This window comes from Photinus pyralis, unplaced genomic scaffold (assembly GCF_008802855.1).
Source record: "Photinus pyralis isolate 1611_PpyrPB1 unplaced genomic scaffold, Ppyr1.3 Ppyr1.4_LG5, whole genome shotgun sequence".
Taxonomy (NCBI): domain Eukaryota; kingdom Metazoa; phylum Arthropoda; class Insecta; order Coleoptera; family Lampyridae; genus Photinus; species Photinus pyralis.
Window position 1 is genome coordinate 42,772,089 of NW_022170596.1, and position 22,847 is coordinate 42,794,935.

Sequence of the window (22,847 nt, forward strand, 5' to 3'; positions counted from 1 at the left end):
AATTTAAATAGAAATCAAATTGAAAATTTTAAGGTTATCTGTCTGCATGTCATAGAACAGCAGACGTGTAGCGGCGGTGTTGCCACTTGAATTTTAATTCTTTGCAGTCCACTCTCCACTGGCAATCGCTCTACATATGTATTTATTCGGATTGTTTCTTCGAAAGATATATTTTTTATTTCCTATTTTAAATAGAATTGTATAACCATTTGCAATTCAAAATAAGGTTGTTTCCCTAATTGCAAATTCCCTAATTACCAAGTTTTGAAAAAAAACGAATAGTAAAGGTAAGTTCATAGCTCTACGTTCATACGTTTCCGTTTGTCCGTTAGCCAATCAGAAGACAGCAAATTTTTAAATCGTACGTCGTCCGTTTACGACGGAAAAGTTGGTTGAAGTTGAACATTTACGTTTCCGTTGGTCCGTTTTTAACAAGAGTGAGGTTATGTTTGGTACGTTAACAGTATTCGCCTATTCGTTCTTCACAGTAATAATCAGATAGCAACGTGTTTTTACTTTCGTATCATTTTTACATACTGAAAATCACAGAGGGTATAGTACAAAATAAAATTTAGGTTATGGTTATACGTTGCAAATGTACAATGTGGACGGATTGCTATGAACCTTAACAAAATGTACTATGCGTTTGACGGATCAACGCAACGGATGAACGGAGAGCTATGAACCCACCTTTAGTTATAACACATTACACATTACCCACACGTTTCTCTTACAACAAATTCTTCACAGTTATTATTAAAAATATTGGCATCTAAAGGTTTTACATAATCACTTGAACATCCCTAATAAATAACGGGGTGGGCACGTGGCATAATACCAGCTAATCGCAACAACTTTCCAAATATCCATTCCCATTTGAATTTTAGTGAAAGCACTTTGTACTTGTTATGTTCAACAACAATGCTTTGTGAATGCGGCCACTGACCATTTGATTTGAAGGTTATAATTTATTTATTGTCGATTTGACAGTTGTTTGTTTGTTAACTTTTTTGTGTATTCTATTAAAAAACCAAAAATAATAGATTATGGTAGCATTACTCATTGTTGTAGTATTACGCCTGACCTAGTTCGGAATGAGTCACGTCTTAATCACTAGACACAAGGTTATGTTGATATACAATTCATTATGCAAAGAAGTGACATAAAAAATGAGTAAACATACGTTTGATTATGGTATTCTAGTGCAAAATGCGCTAGTAAAAGACTTACAGAATAAACCTCAAAATCAACGTACAGCCTTGTTGGGGTTAATTGTTAAAATAGAAGGTGTGCTCGGAAACAAAACGTTTGCAATTCGTTTCCTTAAAAGCGACAATTCGGAACATTGGGAGAGTAACAAGTTTTGTTGTGACCAAAGTATAATAGTACCTGTAAATGAAAACTTGTGGCCCTATTTAGCATCTGTCAGCTCGCCACAAGAGAGAGTTTTACTGGCAAAGAACCCAAATCGCTGCGAGCAGTTGATGCAAACACCTATCAATGGTGTTGTGGGCTTTTTGGATTTTGGACAGGTTTTACTTGGCACAATTAAGTTTAAAGGGAACATTAAAGGAATAGGTAAAGGTTTTGGAATTCAGCTCTACGTGAGTAAGTGACGATTTTTGGCATTAGTTGTCATGTGTGTTTTTAGGAAAAGAAAATTAATAACAACTGCAACGGTACGTGTGCAGGAATACAGTATTTTGAATGCCTTCCGGGTTTTGGAATTTTTACGACTATTGAGAGAATTGTTCCAAGAAATGTGGAATGTGCAACAGTGAAGTCTGCGAGAAAGTTATCCGCAACACTTCTGGATAATTTTACAGAAAAGAATGTAGCCGATATCAGTATTAATTTAAAGGAGTGCGATGCTCAGAAAAAGAATCACATCTCGGAATCAAAATTTAAAAATGATACTCAAACGCAAAATAGATTTCGAACATCACATTCTATGCAAAACATCCTGGACCCAAAATCCACAAGCACGAATGCCAATAACGATTTTGATCAGAATACAATAATTCAGCCGGACAATACCAACTTGATACATGAGGGAGGCAGCAACAAAATTGATATGCATAGGACAGAGATTGATCTCATAGACGCTATCGGCGGAACGTGGTCTGATACTTTGAATCATAAAGAGTTGGAGAGGCCTCATCTCAAAAAGCCGTACGAGAAGACGTCTCGAAGCGAGTTTTACGTACCCTGTGATACAACGCATAGCGCACTCAATGTCACACCGACAAAGCCGAGGAATAAAAGTATTAATCCGGTTTCGCATTTAATAAATGGTAGCAAAACGGTTCCCAGAAAGGTGAAGTTCTTTCAGGAGCCCGAGAAAACTGTAAATAAATCTGCAATAGGAAGTAAAAATGGGGAAGTCGATATCAGTAAGTAAATGCATATTTTACCTTGTTATGATTGCGTGAAATGGAACTGCTTAATACTGCAAAGTAGGTGTAAAAAATTTGATGATAATAATAATGTATATGTTTAGTGCTGATATACAGAAACGTATTTACACACGTCAAATTAGCATATTAGTACTGAATATTGATAATTTTGAACTATCAATATAAATACCAACGTGAAACAAAGTGGCATCTACACTCAGGTCATGTGACCCCCCACCCTCTCCCTGCAAATTACTTATGAACTACACGTTTTATAATCGAATTGCCTACAAATGTATGGGAGGTAAAGAATAGACCCCGGGATAGTAGAGATAAATGGAATACGCCTTTTCCTGGGGGGGTTAATCAATTTTCAATCTCTTTGCAATTTTGTTAACCTATCACCTACTCCAAGAGTTCTTGTTTATTTAAAAATGTTGGAACAATGTCCATTATTTTCTTGTTCCACACCTACAGACAATTTTGAAACAAGTTCATGGCCAACTACAGATGTAGAAATTTTCATTTCTTTCAGTCAGTTATCTTTTTTGAGTTACGATATAAAATTTTATTTTTTCTGGTTGCAACCTATAATCATAGCCAGCTGTAATTTGATTAATGCCATTTCTTATTACTCTAACAATATACAGGGTGGTGCATCTGCAACAATCCATCTTTAATAAATGAGCAACAAGATCTGATACTGCCAGGCAATTTATGCAATTATTAAACACATGACTTATCGAGGGGGATGTATTTCGCTATGATTTTCATTTGTTTTCCCCCATTTACTTTATATTTGACAAGTAGTTAAATGACCAATAATTTTCATTTTCATTACTTATATAACTAAAAACGCCAGACATATTATGAAGCTTTGATACACCAATAGGCCATGACTTAGGGAAGAAGTGGGTAGACTTTGAGTTTTGTGGGTCTACTTGATCTTGGTTGATTTTGCGACTCTGGTCTTAGGATTCTTCACTACCTACTGTCTGTGCCACTTACTTTATCATTGTCATTGAATGAGTTATATCAAGGGGATACCTCAACTCTAGACAGTCGAGACATTTTTGTACTTATTCACTTGTGGTGTTTAACATTTTCAATATTAAAATTAAAACTGACGTAAAAAAGTTACGCAACACAATTTCCTGTTTTAGCATTAATTTAAAGATAATTAAATTTGTTTAAATTGAGACCGCCGTGCGTCAATTTATTTTGTACACATACTTACACCATTTCAGTATAAAAATAACTGTATGACTGGAAGTCTAACATTCACACTTACAATTTTTAGAATATCTATTTTTAAATTATTTGCATGTGTTCGGTGTTTATAACCTGGATGCCCCCTTTACGGATGAACTAAGTGGCGTGCGTCGAGTGAAAATGGCAATTAACGGCAAAAACGCAAATTATTACAGTCTTCCTGTGAACCCAAAGCAACTGCACAGAAAAAAACCGAAAATCAACTACTATTACGATTACGAAGATGATTTTAATATACCGTTATCTGTCGTAGAATTGAACCGAAGCAATCCCGATGTGAAAGCTTCTCCCACGGTACCAATTCACTATAATTCGCCGACACCGGGTACAACGAACGACTTGACTGTCGGAAGTTTGGTGGAAATTATTAATACTCTGTCACCGGACCCGTTGTATGGCGTTATCCGATGGTTGGGAATTGAGCCCAACAGTTCGGAGGTGTTGGTGGGAGTGGAATTGGAAGAAGAACAAATTCATCTACCCCTAAAGTTAGCGGATGGTACCCACAATGGACAAAGACTCTTTGAGTGCGCCGAGAATAGATCAATTTTCGTTCCTTTAAATCAGTGTCACAAAGATCCGCGCTTCGCAGAACGAACGCAAGTACAAACTCAGCATGTCCCGGAGAAAGTGTTTGGAGTCGAGGTTTGTAGTTTCCGCACTTACATTGGATCTTATTGTATTTCTTAGGTCGATTGTCCTATTGTTAAGGGAGCGGTTGCGCCATTATGTATGCCGACTGAGGAAGACGTCGAAGCAGTCTGCGGTAAATTCAGAGGCATCCAAGGACATCATAATTCCTGCTACCTAGACGCCACTTTATTTGCAATGTTCACATTTACGGCGGTCTTTGACAGCCTATTATTCAGGCCGAAAGGCCCCGGTGATATACCGTACTACGAAGAGGTGCAACAGGTCCTACGGGAAGAAATCGTAAATCCGCTCAGAACAAATTTGTTTGTTAGAGCTGATCGGGTTATGAACCTTCGCAAATTACTAGATCAATTTAGTTCCGTATCCGGACTGACTAGTGAGGAAAAGGATCCGGAGGAATTTTTAAATTCGTTATTAGCGCAAATTTTGAAAGCTGAGCCTTTTTTAAAGCTGAATTCCGGTCAAGAAACCTACCATTATCAGTTGTTTGTGGAGAAAGATGACGGTTTGACATTGCCAACCGTTCAGCAGCTGTTTGAGCAAAGTTTTTTAACCAGTGATATTAAATTAAAGGAAGTTCCGTCGTGTCTTATAATCCAAATGCCAAGATTTGGAAAGAATTTTAAAATGTATCCCCGCATATTACCCTCACAAGTTCTCGATGTAACGGACGTGATCGAAAATTGTAAGTTCTCTTTTATTCCATTTCCGTAATTATCAAATCATTTTAGCTCCTCGTCAGTGTACAGTGTGCGGTAAGGTGGCAAAGTGGGAGTGTAAGGAATGTTTCGGAGAGTGCGGTGAGGGATTGGAGAGCACCGCATTTTGCACTCTTTGTATAGAAAAGGTTCATTCCCATAGTCGTCGCCAGTCACATTCACCAAAGAAGATATCAGTATTACCAGACTTTTCTATTATGGCCGATCATTGTCAACCTCCTCGATTGTTTATGGAGTTGTTTGCAGTTATTTGTATTGAAACTTCACATTATGTCGCGTTTGTTAAGTGTGGAGTCGGACATGAAGCGCCATGGTGTTTTTTTGATTCAATGGCCGATCGAAAAGGTAATGTTTATATTATCATGTGTGAAGTGTTGCATAATACATACAATACCACACACATAAATAACTGTGGAAAGAATCATTGCATTATTAAGGCAGTGAAAAATCACTTGCAAAACTGTAAAAGGGGTTGAAGTTTCTTCATTCTTATGGAAACATTCATTCAAGTGGTTAGACAAATGGTGTCAAGCCATTTTCAAAAAAACCACAAGCACATATTTATTGTTATGCGGATCAATTTAATTTAATTATTGAACGAGCGGTACAGTGCAATAAAAAAGTAAACTGCAAATTTGCAGTGATTTTCAACTTTTTTTCAAGCGACAATCAGTGATGTGAAATAATCCAACGTAGACTACCATGTGCTGCTCCTGCACAGTGGAAATTCGAAAGCTGAACTGTGAACGCCAGGTTTCTTTCAAAAATAGGAAGGATTCAGTTAGCATATTAATGAAGCAAGTGATTTATTGAAACATTTGAATTGACCAGAATTTCTCTATTGGTTAAAACTACAGTCGACGTTTCTTGCATCTACTTGACCTGTGTTTTGAGTCCGAGGCAGCAAAAGCACCCTTTCTTTGTCAGACACTGTGTCCGGCAATGTTGCAATATTCCCATTTATGTTATTTTTTTCTCACTTGCTGACAAGTAGGCGTCGAAAAAAAATTTCGAAAATTCTCTTAGACCATATAGTACAGGGTGCCCAAATAAGAATGCGAGGTACTGTATCTGGGAACCTGTCCATCGTAGAGGCTTGCGGTAAAAAAATTTATTACTAAAACGGCCACGAGAAAAACCTGGAAAATATTTTTAAGTTTCTGAAATGGCCGCTAGGGGGCGTAACTGCAATCTGGAATCTAAAAAAGTGATTTTTCTGTGAATTCCGCTATATTAACCTAACAAAAAAATGTCCGGTCTTTGAAGACGACGATAATCTGAACCTTTTTTGTTTGACAATTTTTCCTGTATCTCTAAAAATGAAGTGGTGGGGGTATTCAAAGGTTTCCGTAAAGAACACCCTGTATCTTCGAAACGACTGAGCCGATTTTAACAAACTCGGGTTAATTGAAAAGAGTTATTCTTCGGCTACAAATATTATAATATTTGAAGTTTTGTTAGTTTCACATATCGCCGCTTGAGGGCTTTTTTCGACATTCCGACAGAAATGGTTAATTTTCTCAAAAAAATTAAATGCGTTGGTTCGATTTTTTTTTCATGAAAAAGTAGCTAAATGATGCCTAAACAAGCTCGCGAAAACCGCATCTCGATATCTTGTTCCTAACCTAAAATTTAGGCCAAAGAAAATTTTATACCCTCAAAATTTTATTTTTTTAAGATAATTTTTCCGGAATTATTTTTATTAAGTATATAATTTGTGGCCCTAAGGTGGATCGATTTAAAAAAGGAAGCTTTTAATGCCGCCGTAAATGCTCGAAATGCTGGCCATCACGATATAAAAAAAATATATATATAATATATATACCTCAAGATATCGAGATGCTGTTTTCGCGAGTTTGTATAGGGATCATTTAGCTACTTTTTCATGAAAAAAAAATCGTACCAATGCATTTAATTTTTTTGAGAAAATTAACCATTTCTGTCGGAATGTCGAAAAAAGCCCTCAAGCGGTGATATGTGAAACTAACAAAACTTCAAATCGAAGATACAGGGTGTTCTTTACGGAAACCTTTGAATACCCCCCACCACTTCATTTTTAGAGATACAGGAAAAATTGTCAAACAAAAATTGTTCAGATTATCGTCAACTTCAAAGACCGGACATTTTTTTGTTAGGTTAATATAGCGGAATTCACAGAAAAATCACTTTTTTAGATTCCAGATTGCAGGTACGCCCCCTAGCGGTCATTTCAGAAACTTAAAAATATTTTCCAGGTTGTGCTCGTGACCGTTTTAGTAATAAATTTTTTTACCGCAAGCCTCTACGAAGGATAGATTTTCAGATACAGTACCTCGCATTCTTAGTTGACCACCCTGTACATGGACTGCTATTAGCCCTATGCTTTCAATACAAAATGGGTGGTCACGGATAGAGGGCACTGTAGTCCTGGGTATGTGAATCTCAGGGTAAAAAAAGTCGTATGAACACCACTTGGATTGCGTAGATTTTATAGTAACCGCGTAGTATGGGAAGCTTTAAATACTCTTGATTTTCTTCTATACGTCCACAAATAAGAACAGGTTTGCTTTTTTTGCCATATCTAGACGATTAATTAATTGACATTTGTTAATTTATAGGTTGACAGTCTCAAATCGTGTCTCATCGGACCGACTCGTTTACCCTGAAACTCACATACCCAGGCGATGTCCTTGACCATATTTTAGTTACAATTAGCAGTCCATGTACTATATGGTCTAAGAAAATTCTGTATAACTTTGCCCATCTAAGCGGCTTTGTATGTCTTTCGAGTCCCCATAGTGAAAATGAAAAACCACCCACCCTGTAATTTTTTTAAAAAATACGTTTGTAGTAGCAGTTTTTATTTTTAATCGGGATAGGGTAGCGTGAGCAATATTAGTTTTAAGAATGGCGACGCCATAGAAATAAGTTTGAGAACCACTGTCCTAGAATGACCCCAAGTGTCCATAAACCAAAACAAGTACTAGTTCGTTTATTTTTAGGTGAGCAGAATGGCTATAATATTCCCGAAATGGTCGCATGTCCAGATGTATCGAAATGGTTATCTGATGAACAATCCTGCAGGGCGCTGCACGAAAGTGCTCCCCTAGATCGATACTTACCCGAACATGCACGTCGCCTGTTATGCGACGCATTTATCTGCATGTATCAAAGTCCGGATGTTATGATGTATAGATAAAATATTTTTGACGAAATGTTCTTTAAGGAAGCGTATTAAACTTTTCAAATTTATGTATTACTAGATACGGTGTTGTATAAAATAAAGTTAATTTATTATTTGTTATTTACTATTCCGAACTCTCGCATGATAGTTAGCATAGTAAATGTTGTTAATTTATTATAATACATATTCACACTGCAAATAAAAACGATGAAACGAAATTTATATTTCTGTACCTGATTGTAAACACAATGTGAATTACATAGATATATATATATATATTTCTTCTTAAAACTACTTTCATCTATACTAACCTTGTTAAAGCTAATTAACTGTCCTTACGAAAAACAAATTTGTGAGATCAAATAATACACATTTTCTGCAATAAGAACAACATACTATTGCGGCTCGCACCAATTTGACAATATCCATTTTGAACACAAATTCAAGATATGTAACCATTTCTAATAATTGAAACATTGATAAGATGAATTGATTGAACAGCATTCTAATATTACCAAGAACAATAATATTATTTTAAGAAAAGGTGTCATAAATTACACTACATTTATATAGTAATTAATTTTTGTACTGATACCACCCCCTATATTTATTTGGAGATTAGACTGACGAATTTTAAATACAAATACTTTCGAATCAGCCTTTACATTATTGTTAATTACTAGTCTTTTATTTCCTAAATATGTACAGGATCGGATTAATTTCTATTCAGTTTTTGAAATAATAACACTGATAGAGGAGCCTGTTCTACAGCGAGGTCCATGTGGCGCAAGACAAGAATGCTAAAGTGTACCTTAGAACTACTTATAGAAAAATATTAGAATACATGTATAGAGTGCGGGTAAATAAGTGTTTGCACCAATTTTTCTTTTACATGTCTTGTATTGTGATTTTTAAAAGATTGCACTTAAATGAGATTAATCAAAGTCGTCTTCGTCCATTGCGAAATCGCTTCCGACTCCAGAATCAGATGCATATAAAGGACTGGAAAAACATTACAAATTAACTCGCTAATTTATGGAATCAGAATTTTTATTAAAATCAATGTTATGTGTCAATTAAATAAATAATCAAGAATAACTTCGATCAAACCTATATTCAATACCATTCGTAGAAATCAATAGAACCAATTTTGACGGACAAAACAAGCATGTATGAGAAATTTTTTGAAAAATGTTCCTAAAAATTCCTTTTCACTTTAATCACAAGGAAATAAAATTCTTATATAATTTTGATTAAATAGTTTTAATGAAATCTAAATATATATTTAGAATTTCGTCAAAAGAGAGCACAAAATTGCTATCCATCAAAACACTTCAATTAGCCGTAATTGTAACCTGTAATTTCCCATATAGGTAAAATAACTTAAAACTTCAGATTCGATTAACAATAATGAATTCAAATTGCAGAACAATCCGCCACGATACAACTAGCACATACCATTTAGGAATGTTTGTCCACTAAATCCACCTGTTGTCGCAAATCCGAGTTGGACAGGCGGGAGAGTAAATCATTAAAATGCATAATAAATGAACTTGGTTATACTGCACGGTGTTAAGAGTCTTCGATCAGTTGCTACCCTAAGACTCACTATGTTCACCAAATTCAACAATTTGACCTGGAGTGAAAGTAGTGGTCCTTACATGGCGCCCGAGCAGGGACTTTCCGAAACAGCATCTAGGAAAATCGTTCAGGAGCAGGAGACCACCCGTAACACCTTCAATATCAAGGTTAACTTATTGCAAACATTAGGTAATTTGGCGTCCATTGTATACTCAAAATGGGAGATTGAGATTGTAAGTAGTGTTACTGTTCTCTCCTCAATTTAAATCTATATCGTTTTAGAACACCTGATGATGACCTTGTGTAATTTTGTCGAGCCGTTGGCGAGGGGAGTTGAAGGTGAGTGTAACGCATCGGTTACTAGTAAGGCCTGTGTAACAAGTTGTAAATAGTTTTTAATTTGAGTACACAATAGGTAGGTTAAGGCTGTGGACTTTTAAATATTATGATTCGTAGAATGTTATGCCACATCTGAAAAGGGACATCCTGCCACATGTGACCAAATGGGTTTTAGTGACACCCTGGTATCGAGACAGTTCAGGAATCCAGTTTCGTTGAAGAGGATTATCGGATCACCAGCAGCAGCTCAACACTAAGAAAACTTTAGTCCACAGCGCCGGAATCAAAGAGGTAGGCCTTCAACGTCTTTTATGAATTCGCGACTATTGACAGAGTGTCAGTGAAGCAACAATGCGTCGGTCTTTCCTAGCTTATACTCCGAAAAAAATATTTAAAAAACCTTTTGTGCAAATGTCAACTATAGATCTATGGAAATTATTTTTGAGTGTAGAAGGTGTCCCATTTTTACAGTGTAAATAAATTACTGATTTTTTAAAATAGAACACCCTGTATTTTTTTCCGGATAATTCCCCCCCCCCCCCCTCATAAAATTCTATAAATGCGCAACCATCTACACTTGACATTTGCAGAAAAGAATTTTTAGCGCATTTTCTAACTCATGTTGGAAGGTGCTATTATGGCCACTTTCTTGGTCCGTTCGTCCGAGGCCTACTACTCCTTACAGTTTTCAAGATATTTAGTTCACTCTTTTTGCGTTCAGTAGCTTATAGCTCTAGCACCTTAACCAAGAAAAATCGTGATGATTAATGTGCGCATGCGCCGACTGCGCAATGTCAGTTTTCTCATTTGTGCAGATATTTTTTTGAAATTTTAACTGTAGATGCGTCCAGTAAAGACAAACTTCGAGACAAGCAGATTGCATATTGTAAAAATCAGATATGATGCGCAGACTGCGCAATGTGAATCTTTTTTATGCACTTTTTTTAAATTTTAACCAAAGATTCTTCTAGTAAAGGCAAATATATCGTATATTTTAAACATCAGGTGTGCGCATGCGTAAATTGCGCAATGCTAGTTTTTACTTTTTTATAAGAATATTTATGCCATAACATATTTTTCATTAGCCAGGTTGCGGACAGCATTTTCCGTTATGTTAGACGGCCATTTTTCCTTATAATATAAGTTTATAAGTATAAAACATTTTTATAGCAAAGTTAAGTTGCGGTGTGTGCTGGGCGTGTTCAATTTTGCTTATAAGTTTGAAGGAGTCTTAACCTCACTTTTATTTTACATTGTGTTAAAATGTCCAAAGTTCACTACTATGCTCTTAGACAAAAAGAAAAGAACTACCGCCAACATAAACACTGCACAATTGTAGGTTAGCAGGAAAATGTTATTTATGAGTGATTACGTACTGCGCAGTGACACATTATAAGAACTTCATTTTCATTGGTTCCGCTATTTATAAATATATCGTACAAAAAGCCCTCATACCGTAAATTATTTCTACAAAAATTTATATTTCTTATGTTATAAGAAAAAATGGCCGTCTAACATAACGGAAAATGCTGTCCGCAACCTGGCTATTGTAAACATCATAAATAGTCTGTTACATGACCTTTAGGGAAGTACTGCTCAATCCATGGAAAATTCACTAAAACAACCACATAAACGATTGGCAGGATAAAAATGTAGTAAAGTAAATTAAAAAGAATTAAATTATGTGTGAATAGTTTTAGAACTAACATTGGTAACAGTTTTTAAACATTTTTCACTTAACTTAGTTACTAAGAAATTAATTTCATAAAAATATGGGACCTCCAAGATCAAAGTTATAACACAATAAAATTCATTATAATTGGGGTTTTATCAATTGGGAGATTGAATCAAACTCCCAAATTTTCATTAGTCCAATCATGGATTGACAAACCCAACACAACATAAATTTAACTGCTATGTTGACCATTCTTATTTGTTGTACAATTACAGCAAACTTTAAATTTGATAGCAATTGGTTTCCGACATACTTACTTAATGGCTCTACAGGTGAAAAACACAATACGTTTCAGTTTCTTATTGTAGAGAAAATAATTGAAGCTCCAAAGACATCCATCCTCACCGAACGGATCCGAAGCCAAATCCGGATTATAGGAGTAAATGTCGCACTCTTTCATATCGATTTCATCTTCGACGGCGGCCCAAAGCTGTTGTCTCAAAGAGCGGTAATATTCACCTGCGGTCGCGCTCAAATTTGTATCGATTGCGTTCATCACCCATTGCAGAGACGGCTCCTTACTAAACTCGTGGCTCTATAATAAAAGTAAAAACTCTGCGTGAAAGTAAACACTGATAATTTCTGTTACAATCAATTAAATTTCGAAACAGTTAATTCACCTCAATATCATTTTAAAAATACACGCAAGGCATGGGTTTCAAAATAGCCTAGCCTTGATAAAAGATTACTTGGCAAAACAATTCTGTTTTGCTCCTGCAACAAAAAACTAATTTATTTTAGATAGTGTGATGAAAATGAAAAACACCCACTTACCTTAGCGTCCATAAAATCATAATCAGGAAACGCAGAGTTTAAAGTGGCAATGAGATAAAAGAGGGATTTGCGACTGATTGTGTCACAAAGCGGGCCGTCCTCGTCCCCGGAAACGCTGCGGCTATACCCTTGGGGAGGAGACAAAGCTTGCAAATCGTTAGGGTGTATACCTTCAGAATTAAAACGTTTATACAGTGCCTTTTCCCCGCCTGCCATTTTGCACGAATAACTTTCAATACGGCCCACTATTTTGCTATCACCAGTTTTGATCGACAAAGCATTATTAATTGCTTCAAATCGGCTACTTTCAAGAAGTTTCATGATTGACAAATTTACTCAATATTATCGCACGTTATTTGAACAAAAACTTTGTACTTAGATTTCAGTTAATACACAAATTTATATTGTACACCAATTCGGGACCGGACACGTTATACAGTTCTTAAACATTGCTGTTGGATGTATGAATATTCCTTTTCTCTTCGAATGTACAAGGTGAACCGACGGAAGTAATGTACGTTTAACGGCCTTCTTATTATTAAGATCGTATGGGTACATTACAGATGGAATTGTTGCAAATATAAAGTCCTGTTTTCAAAAGAAGTGGAGGGCTCAATAAAATTGTTTACTAACAACTTTGACAAACACTTCAAACACAAAGGTTTTTTTGGACGAGTCCACTATTGAATTAGGAACAAAAACAATAAACACCACCGACTTTCGCTGCTAGTGTTCAGAATCCATAAAATCATTCACCATTTCTGCAATTTTATATAACGCACATCAACGAACACAAGAAATGAATTATTATTTTGTATTAACGCAAATTTAAATATAAAATTATGAGATTAGCTTCACTGACATTTACCCCACCAAAGCACCAAATACACAAACCTACTCAGCGTTGCCAACAGCAGAAGCTAAAAATAGATTGTAGGCAACCAGGCAAGTGAATCAATACGAGGGCGATTCAAAATTGATCCGTCTTATTTTTAGCGCATTCTTTTAAGTTTGAATTGGGGAGGATTTTTTCGTATCCATATCTCTTTCCGAAAAAATCCCTCTGAACAAAATCAAACAAGAAATCGAAAATATTCGATGTGCTACAAAAATTACAGCATTCACAAAGACGCATCGTTATGTATAAACGTGAGGTCGTGAGCTCATAAAAAATTTGTAATTTTTGAAACGGAGAGGAACTATACTTTTATGTGTGTTAAAAACGGTGATTTGTGGACCCTGTACACAAAATCAAACCATTGAATTTATAATTATAACTATCTAAATTCAATGAAACAATTAATGAACCAAAAATATTCAAAATGCCATAAAAATGCCAGCTCTCACATAATAACCTGATTGTTACTTATGTAAAAAAGAGTTTTTTTTTAAATTGTAATTTTTGAAACTGAGAAGTGTTGCAGGTGGACAAATTCGAACAAAGAAAGAAGCAGTAGTGGACCCGCCTATTTCTACACAGCCGTTTTATACAAAAATCTTAAGATAAAAATTGAATTTAACTGACATTTATTGTCATACACTTCTCCCTTGGTTATACTATTGACAAATGAAAATTGTCACAACCCAATACCTGAAAAATCGTCAGGCATATTTTAGCGACTTTTTAGATCCCTCTATGTATAACACATAGATTTTTTTGATATAGATAAATGTGGTGCAGGACAACTGAAGAAAAACATAGAGAATAATTTCAGAACTTGGTAATGTTTTCATGATACCTCCTCCTAATTTTTTTGATACGATTTTAATAAAATGATTGGTATACAGGGTTTTTTTAAAGCGGTAACGGGACACGGTCAACTCGCCAAGGGCGACTCGCCACCGGACCACTCGCCACCGGCCGACTCACCAACGGGACAACTCGCCAACGGGACAACTCGCCACCGCGACAACTCGCCAACGAAATATATTTCCCTGTTTAATATGCATCCCACAAATGCAATAGTCAATTTCCCTAATTTTGTAAAAAAAGTTTATCGAAAAATTGTAGTCAATATTTGAATGAAGACCCAACCGCCTATACCTGTTTCTATTACTGCATTTTTATATAACGACATCTTCTGCAAATTATTATTTGAACAGAAAATTTGACAATCACATCGTTATTTGAACGACACATTAAACAGGGAAAAATATTTCGTTGACGAGTTGTCGCAGTGGCGAGTCGTTCGTTGGCGAGTTGTCGCGGTGGCGAGTTGTCCCGTTGGCGAGTTGTCCCGTTGACGCGTCAGTCGGTGGCGAGTCACCCTTGGCGAGTTGACGCGTACCGGCGGTAACGTGGTTTATGTTGTTGTAAGAACTCATCAATATCCTCAACGTCTCCGGTCTTTACTAACCCTAAGGATTTAATAAGCGTATTACTCAACATACCAAAAATGAGTTATACCACTGATGTTTACAAACAGATGTAAAAGAGTAATAGGAAAACAACAGGGGGGGGTTCTATCATATATTTCAAATATTTTGCTTATGTGCGAGCATTGCCTGATAAGTAATTTGATCATTATAATATACACAATATAAATATGAATCTCGCATCACTCTCTAAATCAATTCAACTTCGTATAAAATATTTATAAACTTATAGAATTATACCTACGTAGTATTAAATGTCTACATCAGACTAGAAAATACTTCATTCACATAATCTCACACAGCGCAAAGTTTAGTGGCAGTAATTGCACTGGGGGTGGCACTTAATGCCATTTACCCCACACTGACAACCGCCAGAAGTATCACCTTTACCGGCAGGTCCCCAACGCGGTCCTCTCGTCACCCAACAAATTTCCGTTTTGCACATCGAACATCTTAGCCAATCGCATCCCCATTTCTTCATTAATATAACGTGGCACGTTGGACACTTGATCGCCTCCCCCTTGTTGACCAACTCCTCTAACATTTCCTTAGTTCGCTTAGTCCCTTCGTCCGTAACGGATTCGTTCGCCTGCTCTTGGTACTCTCGGCAGTTGAGCCCGATATGGATTGCCTAAACAAATTGAGTTGAGTAAGTATTTAGCGAACTTGCAGCTCACCTGGCACGTTAAGCAGTTAGTTCTTCTACACACAGGGCAATGAAATTCGTTGACGTTGTCCTCAAAAATGCACCATCCTTTACAGTCGGGTGTTTTACAGTGGAAGGATTTGTCGATCCTATTTTCGGCCTGCGCGACGGATTTTGCTAAGAACTGCTCGTACACTTCGGTCGTAACCAGCGCTTTGATTTCCCTATCTTGCAGCGAAATATCGCACGAGTATTCGTCGTCTCGATAGGGGCACTTCACCTCCGCATCCTCCGTGAACTCGATCGTGTGCGCCAAGCAGTTTTTGCAAAATTGGTGGAGGCATTCCCGCAGCGTGACTCCCTCCCGTGAGTTTATTTCGGTCAAGCACACGAGACAGTCGAACGGTTCGCCGTTTTCCACTAAATCCGCGTTGTCCAGATTAAGCAACTGCAGATAGTGTTGCTGTTTTTGCACGGTGGGCTGGGGCGCTTTCCTCTTGTTGCGCGTATGTGTGGATTTTCCGTGCGTCGAATTTGTTTTTCTCACCGTGGCGCAAATCGCGCAAACGTTAATGGATTGTTCGTTGATGAAGGTACACATTCCGCATTCCCACGTTTTACTATTCTGAGGTTTCAAGGTGTGTGAGTCGTACTCCTCGAGATCTTCGTAGTTTTTCGGTTTGGCGAGTATATTTGTAGCTGCCTCCTGTTCAGCATCGTCCTTATCATTCGTCAGTGGGACTTTTTCATTTGCAACCGCATTCTCCTCATTGCCCCCATGGGCGTTGGTGTCCTTCTCAAGCACCGGTTCAGTTTTCTCTGCAGGTTGAGTGATTGCCGGTTCCACAATTTTCGTTTCAGGTTTCTCTTTCTCCGTCTTATGATCTGAAATGTAATATCATTATTAGAAAAGGTCGATAAAAGTACCTACAAATGGTACTAAGTATAATATCTTCATTTAGAAAACCTTTTTAACCAAATACTAGAAGCAGATCTGGATGCCACGTAAAATTGATGACACTGTTTGCTTGATAGAACTGAACAAAGAAGCAGATATAGATAGAATAGAAGAATGAAGATAGAATTGCCAGAAGCTGGAATTATCATCAGCAAAAAACAATGGGGAAATGATACAAATCCGATAAAAACAAGACGAAAAACACGTACTTATACGAATGCAAAAATCTAAATCTAGGATATAGTTAATAGAAACAAAATATAACGAGTATAAATGGGCAAAAAATACAAGAGTATGAATAGAACTGAGCACAAAAAGGAAGCAATTCTTAGAAGTTTGTTGTTATAAGGATATACCCTACCTACTAACCTTAGAACTGATTGGATATTATTTATCTCTAATAATTTTGCAAATAGAAACGAAAACTAGCAAATGAAAGAGAAAAACATAGAAAGCAGAAAACTAGAGACGTATAAACGGCTACGGTTGAAAATATCTATAGAGAGACAGATTGCTTAATATGTTTATTGTTTGTAATTAAGCAATATGCCATCAGAATTTGATCAAGTCAACCGGTTATTAAAAAATAAGTCTTTAGATTGCTTCGAAAATGACACCAAAAACGTTGGCTGCGCTTTTTGGACAATTTTCTTTGCCCATGTATTCGCCTCCTTTCTTATTTGTGGAGATATTTTCCTGCAATGTGAATTTCTAATAAATGCAAACACTGTGTCGGATTAAACTACAAACAGTATTTTTAAATCTAAATGTAAATGCTAGTGTAAATGTATATAGGGTGGAAATTTTGTCTGGAACACTGAATATATATCTTCAAAATAAAATTTTTTTAAAGAAGCTTCTTATAAAAATTACGCCTGCAGAGTCAAGGGGGGCATATATTTTTATTAGCAACCACTCTAAGGTAGATGTATCAACTTTAAGCAAATAAGTTATAACGATATTTTTTTTTGAAAATGAGTTTTGGTGTAGTTTCCAAAAATATTAAAAAATTCACCTTGCCAAAATATTAAAGAAACATAAGCGAGATTTTGGAAAAGAAACTTGTATCCCACTTCTGATGTGATTTATATAGAACTCCATGATAGGCTTTGTCGTGTTAATTAATAAAATCAAAGTATAATAAAAACCTATAATGTTATTATGTTTTCTATGGGCTAGCCCATAGAAAACAATAACATTATAGGTTTTTATTATACCCACTTCTGATATCTGTATTCTTTACTTTTAATGTTACTTCTTTCCACGACAGAATATTCTTTCATCCTCTCCTTTTAAAACTAGTATACGATTTTAAAATAAATCATTAAAGTCATACCTACCGTTTGTAGGAGCGACCAAATACAAAAATATTGAGCACCCCGGCGTTATATTTAAATCTTTCAAAGTAGTGCTGTCGTCGGTTGCAAGTTCGTTTCCCAAAATCCATCTTTGAACGACAACAGGTATTTGAAACTCATTCTCCACTTGAAGTTTCAATTCGGCAACCGTATGATCTTCGCCTACATTAATTTGGAACGGCCCTCTGTGAGAAACTTTATCTTCGACATACATATCAACACTAAAAAAAGAACATTCATCAAGTGATTTATTATAAATAAACACTGCACTTACGTGAAGCCTGGTTTCGCTTTGGGTACTTGTTGATTTTCAATAGATTTTTGACGTATAACAGAACAATTCACTTTTAGTTGCGCTAATTCTCGTGCGAAATTGGAGGCCTCACTTAACTCTCCCCTGGCGATTGAGGTCTCCAGTCGTTTTAGTAATCGATTTATTTCCAAAGTGTCCGTATTGTTACCTAGGCTATTTTTAATTTCGTTAAATCTCACTGGCATGTTTAGGAAGAGATCTTTATTTTCTAATAAATTAGAGTAAATATGTTGGCTGGGTTTATCAGTCTTTACGTTGTAAATGTTGGCAAAGTCCTTTGGACGCATTAATTCGAATTTTTTATTCACTTCCTGTTTTTGTGCCGCCCCCATGGGCTGTATTTCGCCAGCGCTACTAGTCTGTGCCGTCGCCGTTACCTTTATCGGTTTCGGGTTGTCGGTCTTTTTCACCTTTATATTTTCGTAGACGGTTTCTTGGGTCATTATTGTGACCTCGGCGATTTTCTCGCTGGTGTCTTCCTCCGGCGTTTTCTTTTCGATTTCGGTCTCGATATTTTCTTGTATGATGCTGGCTCGATTGGACTGTTTTTCGGTAAAGTTGTGTTTGCGCTTCGGTAAAGAATTTTTCATTTCAATCAACATTTTCTTCAACCTTTCCTTTTCTCCTTGTTTATCGACGGATGAGTTTTGTACCGGCTTGTCCTCCGACGACACCGACTTGACGAATTTTCGATTTTTGTCTTTAGTCTCGTTATATTTCGCTAATGCCGAAAACCCAATTTGCGTTTTAGATCGTTCTAAATTTCTCTCGAATATGCCACCATTAACAAAATTAAATGAGGGTGTATTTTTAGACGCATCTGAACTTGTACCAGGCGGAAAATGTTTTATTTCTGAATTTTCTGTTTTATTCTTTTCGAGCGTGTTTGAGCTAATTTTAGCTGGAGGCGATGTTAAATCATCGAAATACGGTTTAATGGTCGAGCACACGTAACAAATTATTCTCCAATAGTCATTTTCCAATGAACACTTGGGACAGTACCAACTTTTTTTGTCCAATTTCGAAGAATCCTTATATTTAATTACGGAACTCTCGGATTTGGCCAGAGGAATTTTGTCACTTACGCTTTTTTCGACATTCTTAACTTCCGTTTCTTTCGTTTGCTCATTTCCGATTTTACCAAAATATTCCCGTTTGAAATTCTCTTTTGGAAATGCGCCGACTTCTCTAGCGCCGAAGAAACTCGAGTTCACCGTTACTTTGGTCACATTTGTAATGGCGTTAAATTTGGCGATTAGATCTCTCGCGGATTTTCTCTTAGGCGACATCCAGCTGTCTGTGCTTTTGTTTAGCTCTTGCTTCGGACGCATAAACTGAGGAATGTCGGCTTCTTTATTATCACTTTGATGCTCTTTCTTTATAATTTCGGAAGCTTCGCGATCTAATTCACTTATATTAGTAAGAAACGCGATACCGGATTTACGTTTATCGTCTTTCTTTTTGTTCGCCTTTGGGTCTTCGACCGTTACGTCCGTGATACTAGAGATTCTTGAGTACTGAACATCTGGCAACCTTTCAAGAGGCTCGTACTTTTCTTCTTTGTCCTTTTTTGCAATTACTCCACTGTCACGAGAAAGATTTCTTTTGTACCACGGTCTTGGGGATACCGGTGCCTCCATGTAACTCGATCTTGGCGATTTACTCAACGGTTCCTGGTCCGTGTTTTTGGCCGATTTCAAAATGCCATGGTCTAACTTGAGGCAGTCGTTAAAGATGACGTCCGCGTCCGCGTATTCTATTGTGTCGTATTTACTATCGCCATAAAACGAGTTAATTAGTTTATTTGCCGTTACTGCTACCGGAGGTTGCGGGGCCAATCGTTTTTTCCTCCTTAAACTCAGCGACGAATTTCCATCGAAAATTTTGACGGCGGGAGGAGGAGGAGCCTTTCGTTTCCCCTTAACGTGACAATAAGCCCCGGCTTTTTTTATTTTCGACGATTCGCTGTTTGTTCTGCGGTGCAACTTTTCCTCCTCATTTTCAGTTTTGCGCGTCATCAGAGGTAAACTTTTGCTATTGTCGGATTCTTCAGAAAAAGTTGGAGAGACTTTTAGAACGGTATCGCGACTGAAGAATAAATTATATTTTTTTCGTAACGTTAGATCTTTATCACATTCTCTCCTTTTATCGCGTTGCTTCAGTCTTGCTCGGTATGTGTCAGTTTCGGGACCGGGAACGATATTCCTTTGCGTTACATCAATCTTATAATCACTCGCAGGAACAAACGAAAACGAGGCGATTGTTCCGCTACTACTAATGGAATTTAAACTATCACAGCTGCTGGAAGAACTCACCTCTTGGGTTACGGATTCGCGAGAAACGGAAGGTTTAAACCACTTAAAGAAGGAAAAGAGGCCACTGCTACGTTTGGATGTTTTTGGATCACAGCCAGGACTTTGTCCAATGCCAGCTATTGATGATTCTTGGTGTTTTATACTCATATTATAGCACTCATGATAAATGATTAATCGGAAAACCCTCCTCGACCAGCAATGACCTTATTAAACGGGTATTCTTAACTAAAAATTCAAACAAAATAACTTAATTTAGTTTCAACACGTGTTCAACGATTTGCTACTCACGTGTTATTTTTAGGCAGAGATGTTTAAAATAATGTGGAATATCTTAGATGCATTTAAACGTATGCACACGTTTCCTTTTTTTCACAAACCACTTTTCAATTAATATCATTATATACGCGTGTAAACTACCATTTTCCATTCATTTACTGCACTAAATCTATTCGATTTAATGGGAATTGTTGAAAATATCGCGCCACGACACTTTACACCAACAACCGAGCTTAACGTCGCGATGCCCGATTTAAATTTAGCGTTAGTTCAACTTTTGTCCGATTGTCAAATAGTTTTTAACAATTCTTCCATAGTTTACATTTGGAAGATCTTGATTTGAAATTTGAAAGACTCACAAAAATTTGACACTTTTAGATCTATTTTTCAACTGCCAAATCAACGCCACAAAATCACGATTGTATAAAATTGTAGAATCCAACACTTGAAATTCTTCTACTGGAAAATTATTCACTTGTTTTGAGGGCGAATATTTCAGGGCTAATTTTACGAAAGCAACAGTAAATAAATTCCAAAATTCTACGAAAATCAACCACGGTCAGTTTTTCACCATCAATTTGGAAAATTTGGTATGGAGATGCGGAGGGTGTAAAGAAGGTGGGGGCACGGTCATTTAGATCTAGCGGGTATTTCTACGTACACTACCGCGATAATGGTGTAATTTTGTTTTATTATACCGGAATCACAATCTCCGTTGTGAACCCTCAAATGCGTTCGAAATCGGGCCTTTAAAACATAAGTGCTTTAAAGGTTGTTAAGTAATGTTACTGCAAAATATGACTTGTGAAACTATCAGCTGGGTAGGGGCTCAAATAAAAAGTTGATTTCTATAAATGCAAAAAAATTTCTATGGCTATACGTTGGTACCTATCCTTTGTTTGAAGCTTTCACAAACGTGTGTAATTTAGGATGCTTCTAAATCTGTTCCATTTCTGAATCGCAGCATTGTTTGAAGATTTGAATGAATGCACCAAAGGACAGAAGATTTAAGTACCTTTGACATTTCCTTCATTATATTATAGATGGATGGAGGAGATGGGGGTAAACCCACGTTCTACCCGTCATGGTATTCTAATGAAAGGTCTCATGCATGCGGCTCTTTTGATATAAAGTTGCGGCTCTCCGTATTTATCTAAAGAAATTAGTTCATTTGTTCGAAATTCGCCTTTTTAATTAATCTTATTTGTTTACCAAATCAAAAGTACACTTGCAGCAAATAATTATCTAATTTGTGACACCTGTTTACCTTTACTTTCTGGTATTCTTTTGTTTTTTTATTATAGCAGCCTACTCCTATGTATAAACACGTAATTAATTAATGAGTAGGTACTTTTGTGAAAAATATTGAATAACATAAAAACTGCGGGGTTTAAGCACAGGGCACCCCTTATAAACATTGAAGAGAACACAAAAGACAATCGAATAGCGAAATAAAATAGTGGTAGTTCCATTTGAAAAAGAATAGTTATAGCACTTTGAACAAATGGCATTGAAACAAGTAAAAATATGCAGGATGTTCTATTTAAAAAGATCAGTTATTTATTGACATCGTAAAAATGGGACACCCTGTACATGCAAAAATAATTTCTGTAGATCCGCAACCACCAATATTTTTTACCAGGTATCAGCTATGTAGGAAAAACCGACGCATTGTTGCAGGACCCTGTATATAGCCAAATACTATAATATTAAATCAAAATTTTTTTGTGGCTCTTTCAAAACTGGGAAATTTTATAAGTTGTAATTTTTGGCTCTTCTGTTTCAATAGGTTGCCGACCCCTGTACTATACCATTGAATAATTATTCAATGACTATACCATCTCTCGCTAATAACTTTATAATACTTACCCGCCTATGCCACGCGGTAAACTCACCCCGCTCAGTAAATTATCGCCTAGGAATTTTCGTTTAAGCGTATTTCACGAGAGGGGTTTTTTTTTTTAATTTTCCA

The 22,847-nt window shown here is 36.5% G+C and overlaps 3 protein-coding genes across 4 annotated transcripts; 1 reads left to right on the forward strand and 2 right to left on the reverse strand.

The window, feature by feature from the left end:
• Nucleotides 1-999: 999 nt before the first annotated feature.
• Nucleotides 1,000-8,319, forward strand: LOC116170818 (ubiquitin carboxyl-terminal hydrolase CYLD). Its single transcript, XM_031487340.1, has 6 exons — nucleotides 1,000-1,604; nucleotides 1,652-2,393; nucleotides 3,922-4,313; nucleotides 4,359-5,007; nucleotides 5,054-5,386; nucleotides 8,023-8,319. The coding sequence occupies exons 1-6, from the start codon at nucleotides 1,170-1,172 to the stop codon at nucleotides 8,217-8,219; spliced, it is 2,748 nt and encodes a 915-aa protein (XP_031343200.1). The 5' UTR covers nucleotides 1,000-1,169; the 3' UTR covers nucleotides 8,220-8,319.
• A 507-nt stretch (nucleotides 8,320-8,826) lies between these two features.
• LOC116170819 (repressor of RNA polymerase III transcription MAF1 homolog) lies at nucleotides 8,827-13,524 on the reverse strand. The gene is made up of 3 exons (XM_031487341.1): nucleotides 12,634-13,524; nucleotides 12,117-12,394; nucleotides 8,827-9,206 (listed from the first exon to the last, which is right to left on the reverse strand). Exons 1-3 carry the CDS (start codon nucleotides 12,952-12,954, stop codon nucleotides 9,140-9,142), a joined length of 666 nt encoding a protein of 221 aa, XP_031343201.1. The 5' UTR covers nucleotides 12,955-13,524; the 3' UTR covers nucleotides 8,827-9,139.
• Nucleotides 13,525-15,081: 1,557 nt separating this feature from the next.
• LOC116170823 lies at nucleotides 15,082-21,220 on the reverse strand. 2 transcript variants are annotated; one of them, XM_031487345.1, is made up of 5 exons: nucleotides 20,888-21,220; nucleotides 18,246-20,824; nucleotides 17,954-18,192; nucleotides 15,687-16,540; nucleotides 15,082-15,640 (listed from the first exon to the last, which is right to left on the reverse strand). In XM_031487345.1, the coding sequence occupies exons 2-5, from the start codon at nucleotides 20,744-20,746 to the stop codon at nucleotides 15,320-15,322; spliced, it is 3,915 nt and encodes a 1,304-aa protein (XP_031343205.1). In that variant the 5' UTR covers nucleotides 20,747-20,824; nucleotides 20,888-21,220; the 3' UTR covers nucleotides 15,082-15,319. The 2 variants fall into 2 exon arrangements, with proteins under 2 accessions (XP_031343205.1, XP_031343206.1); XM_031487346.1 differs by lacking the exon at nucleotides 20,888-21,220 and having other exon boundaries at nucleotides 18,246-20,555; nucleotides 20,600-20,733.
• Between the last annotated feature and the right edge of the window lie 1,627 nt (nucleotides 21,221-22,847).

Coding starts and splice junctions, on each gene's coding strand:
- LOC116170819 (XM_031487341.1), bottom strand. CDS start 12,954: ATGAAACTTCTTGAAAGTAGCCGATTTGAAGCAATTAATAATGCTTTG. Junction 12,395..12,633: donor ATGATTTTATGGACGCTAAG/GTAAGTGGGTGT, acceptor CTTTTATTATAG/AGCCACGAGTTTAGTAAGGA. Junction 9,207..12,116: donor TTCACCTGTAGAGCCATTAA/GTAAGTATGTCG, acceptor ATGTTTTTCCAG/TCCTTTATATGCATCTGATT.
- LOC116170818 (XM_031487340.1), top strand. CDS start 1,170: ATGAGTAAACATACGTTTGATTATGGTATTCTAGTGCAAAATGCGCTA. Junction 2,394..3,921: donor AAATGGGGAAGTCGATATCA/GTAAGTAAATGC, acceptor TATCTGTCGTAG/AATTGAACCGAAGCAATCCC. Junction 4,314..4,358: donor AGAAAGTGTTTGGAGTCGAG/GTTTGTAGTTTC, acceptor TGTATTTCTTAG/GTCGATTGTCCTATTGTTAA.
- LOC116170823 (XM_031487345.1), bottom strand. CDS start 20,746: ATGAGTATAAAACACCAAGAATCATCAATAGCTGGCATTGGACAAAGT. Junction 16,541..17,953: donor TTTGGTCGCTCCTACAAACG/GTAGGTATGACT, acceptor ATTACATTTCAG/ATCATAAGACGGAGAAAGAG. Junction 15,641..15,686: donor CTAACTGCTTAACGTGCCAG/GTGAGCTGCAAG, acceptor CAATTTGTTTAG/GCAATCCATATCGGGCTCAA.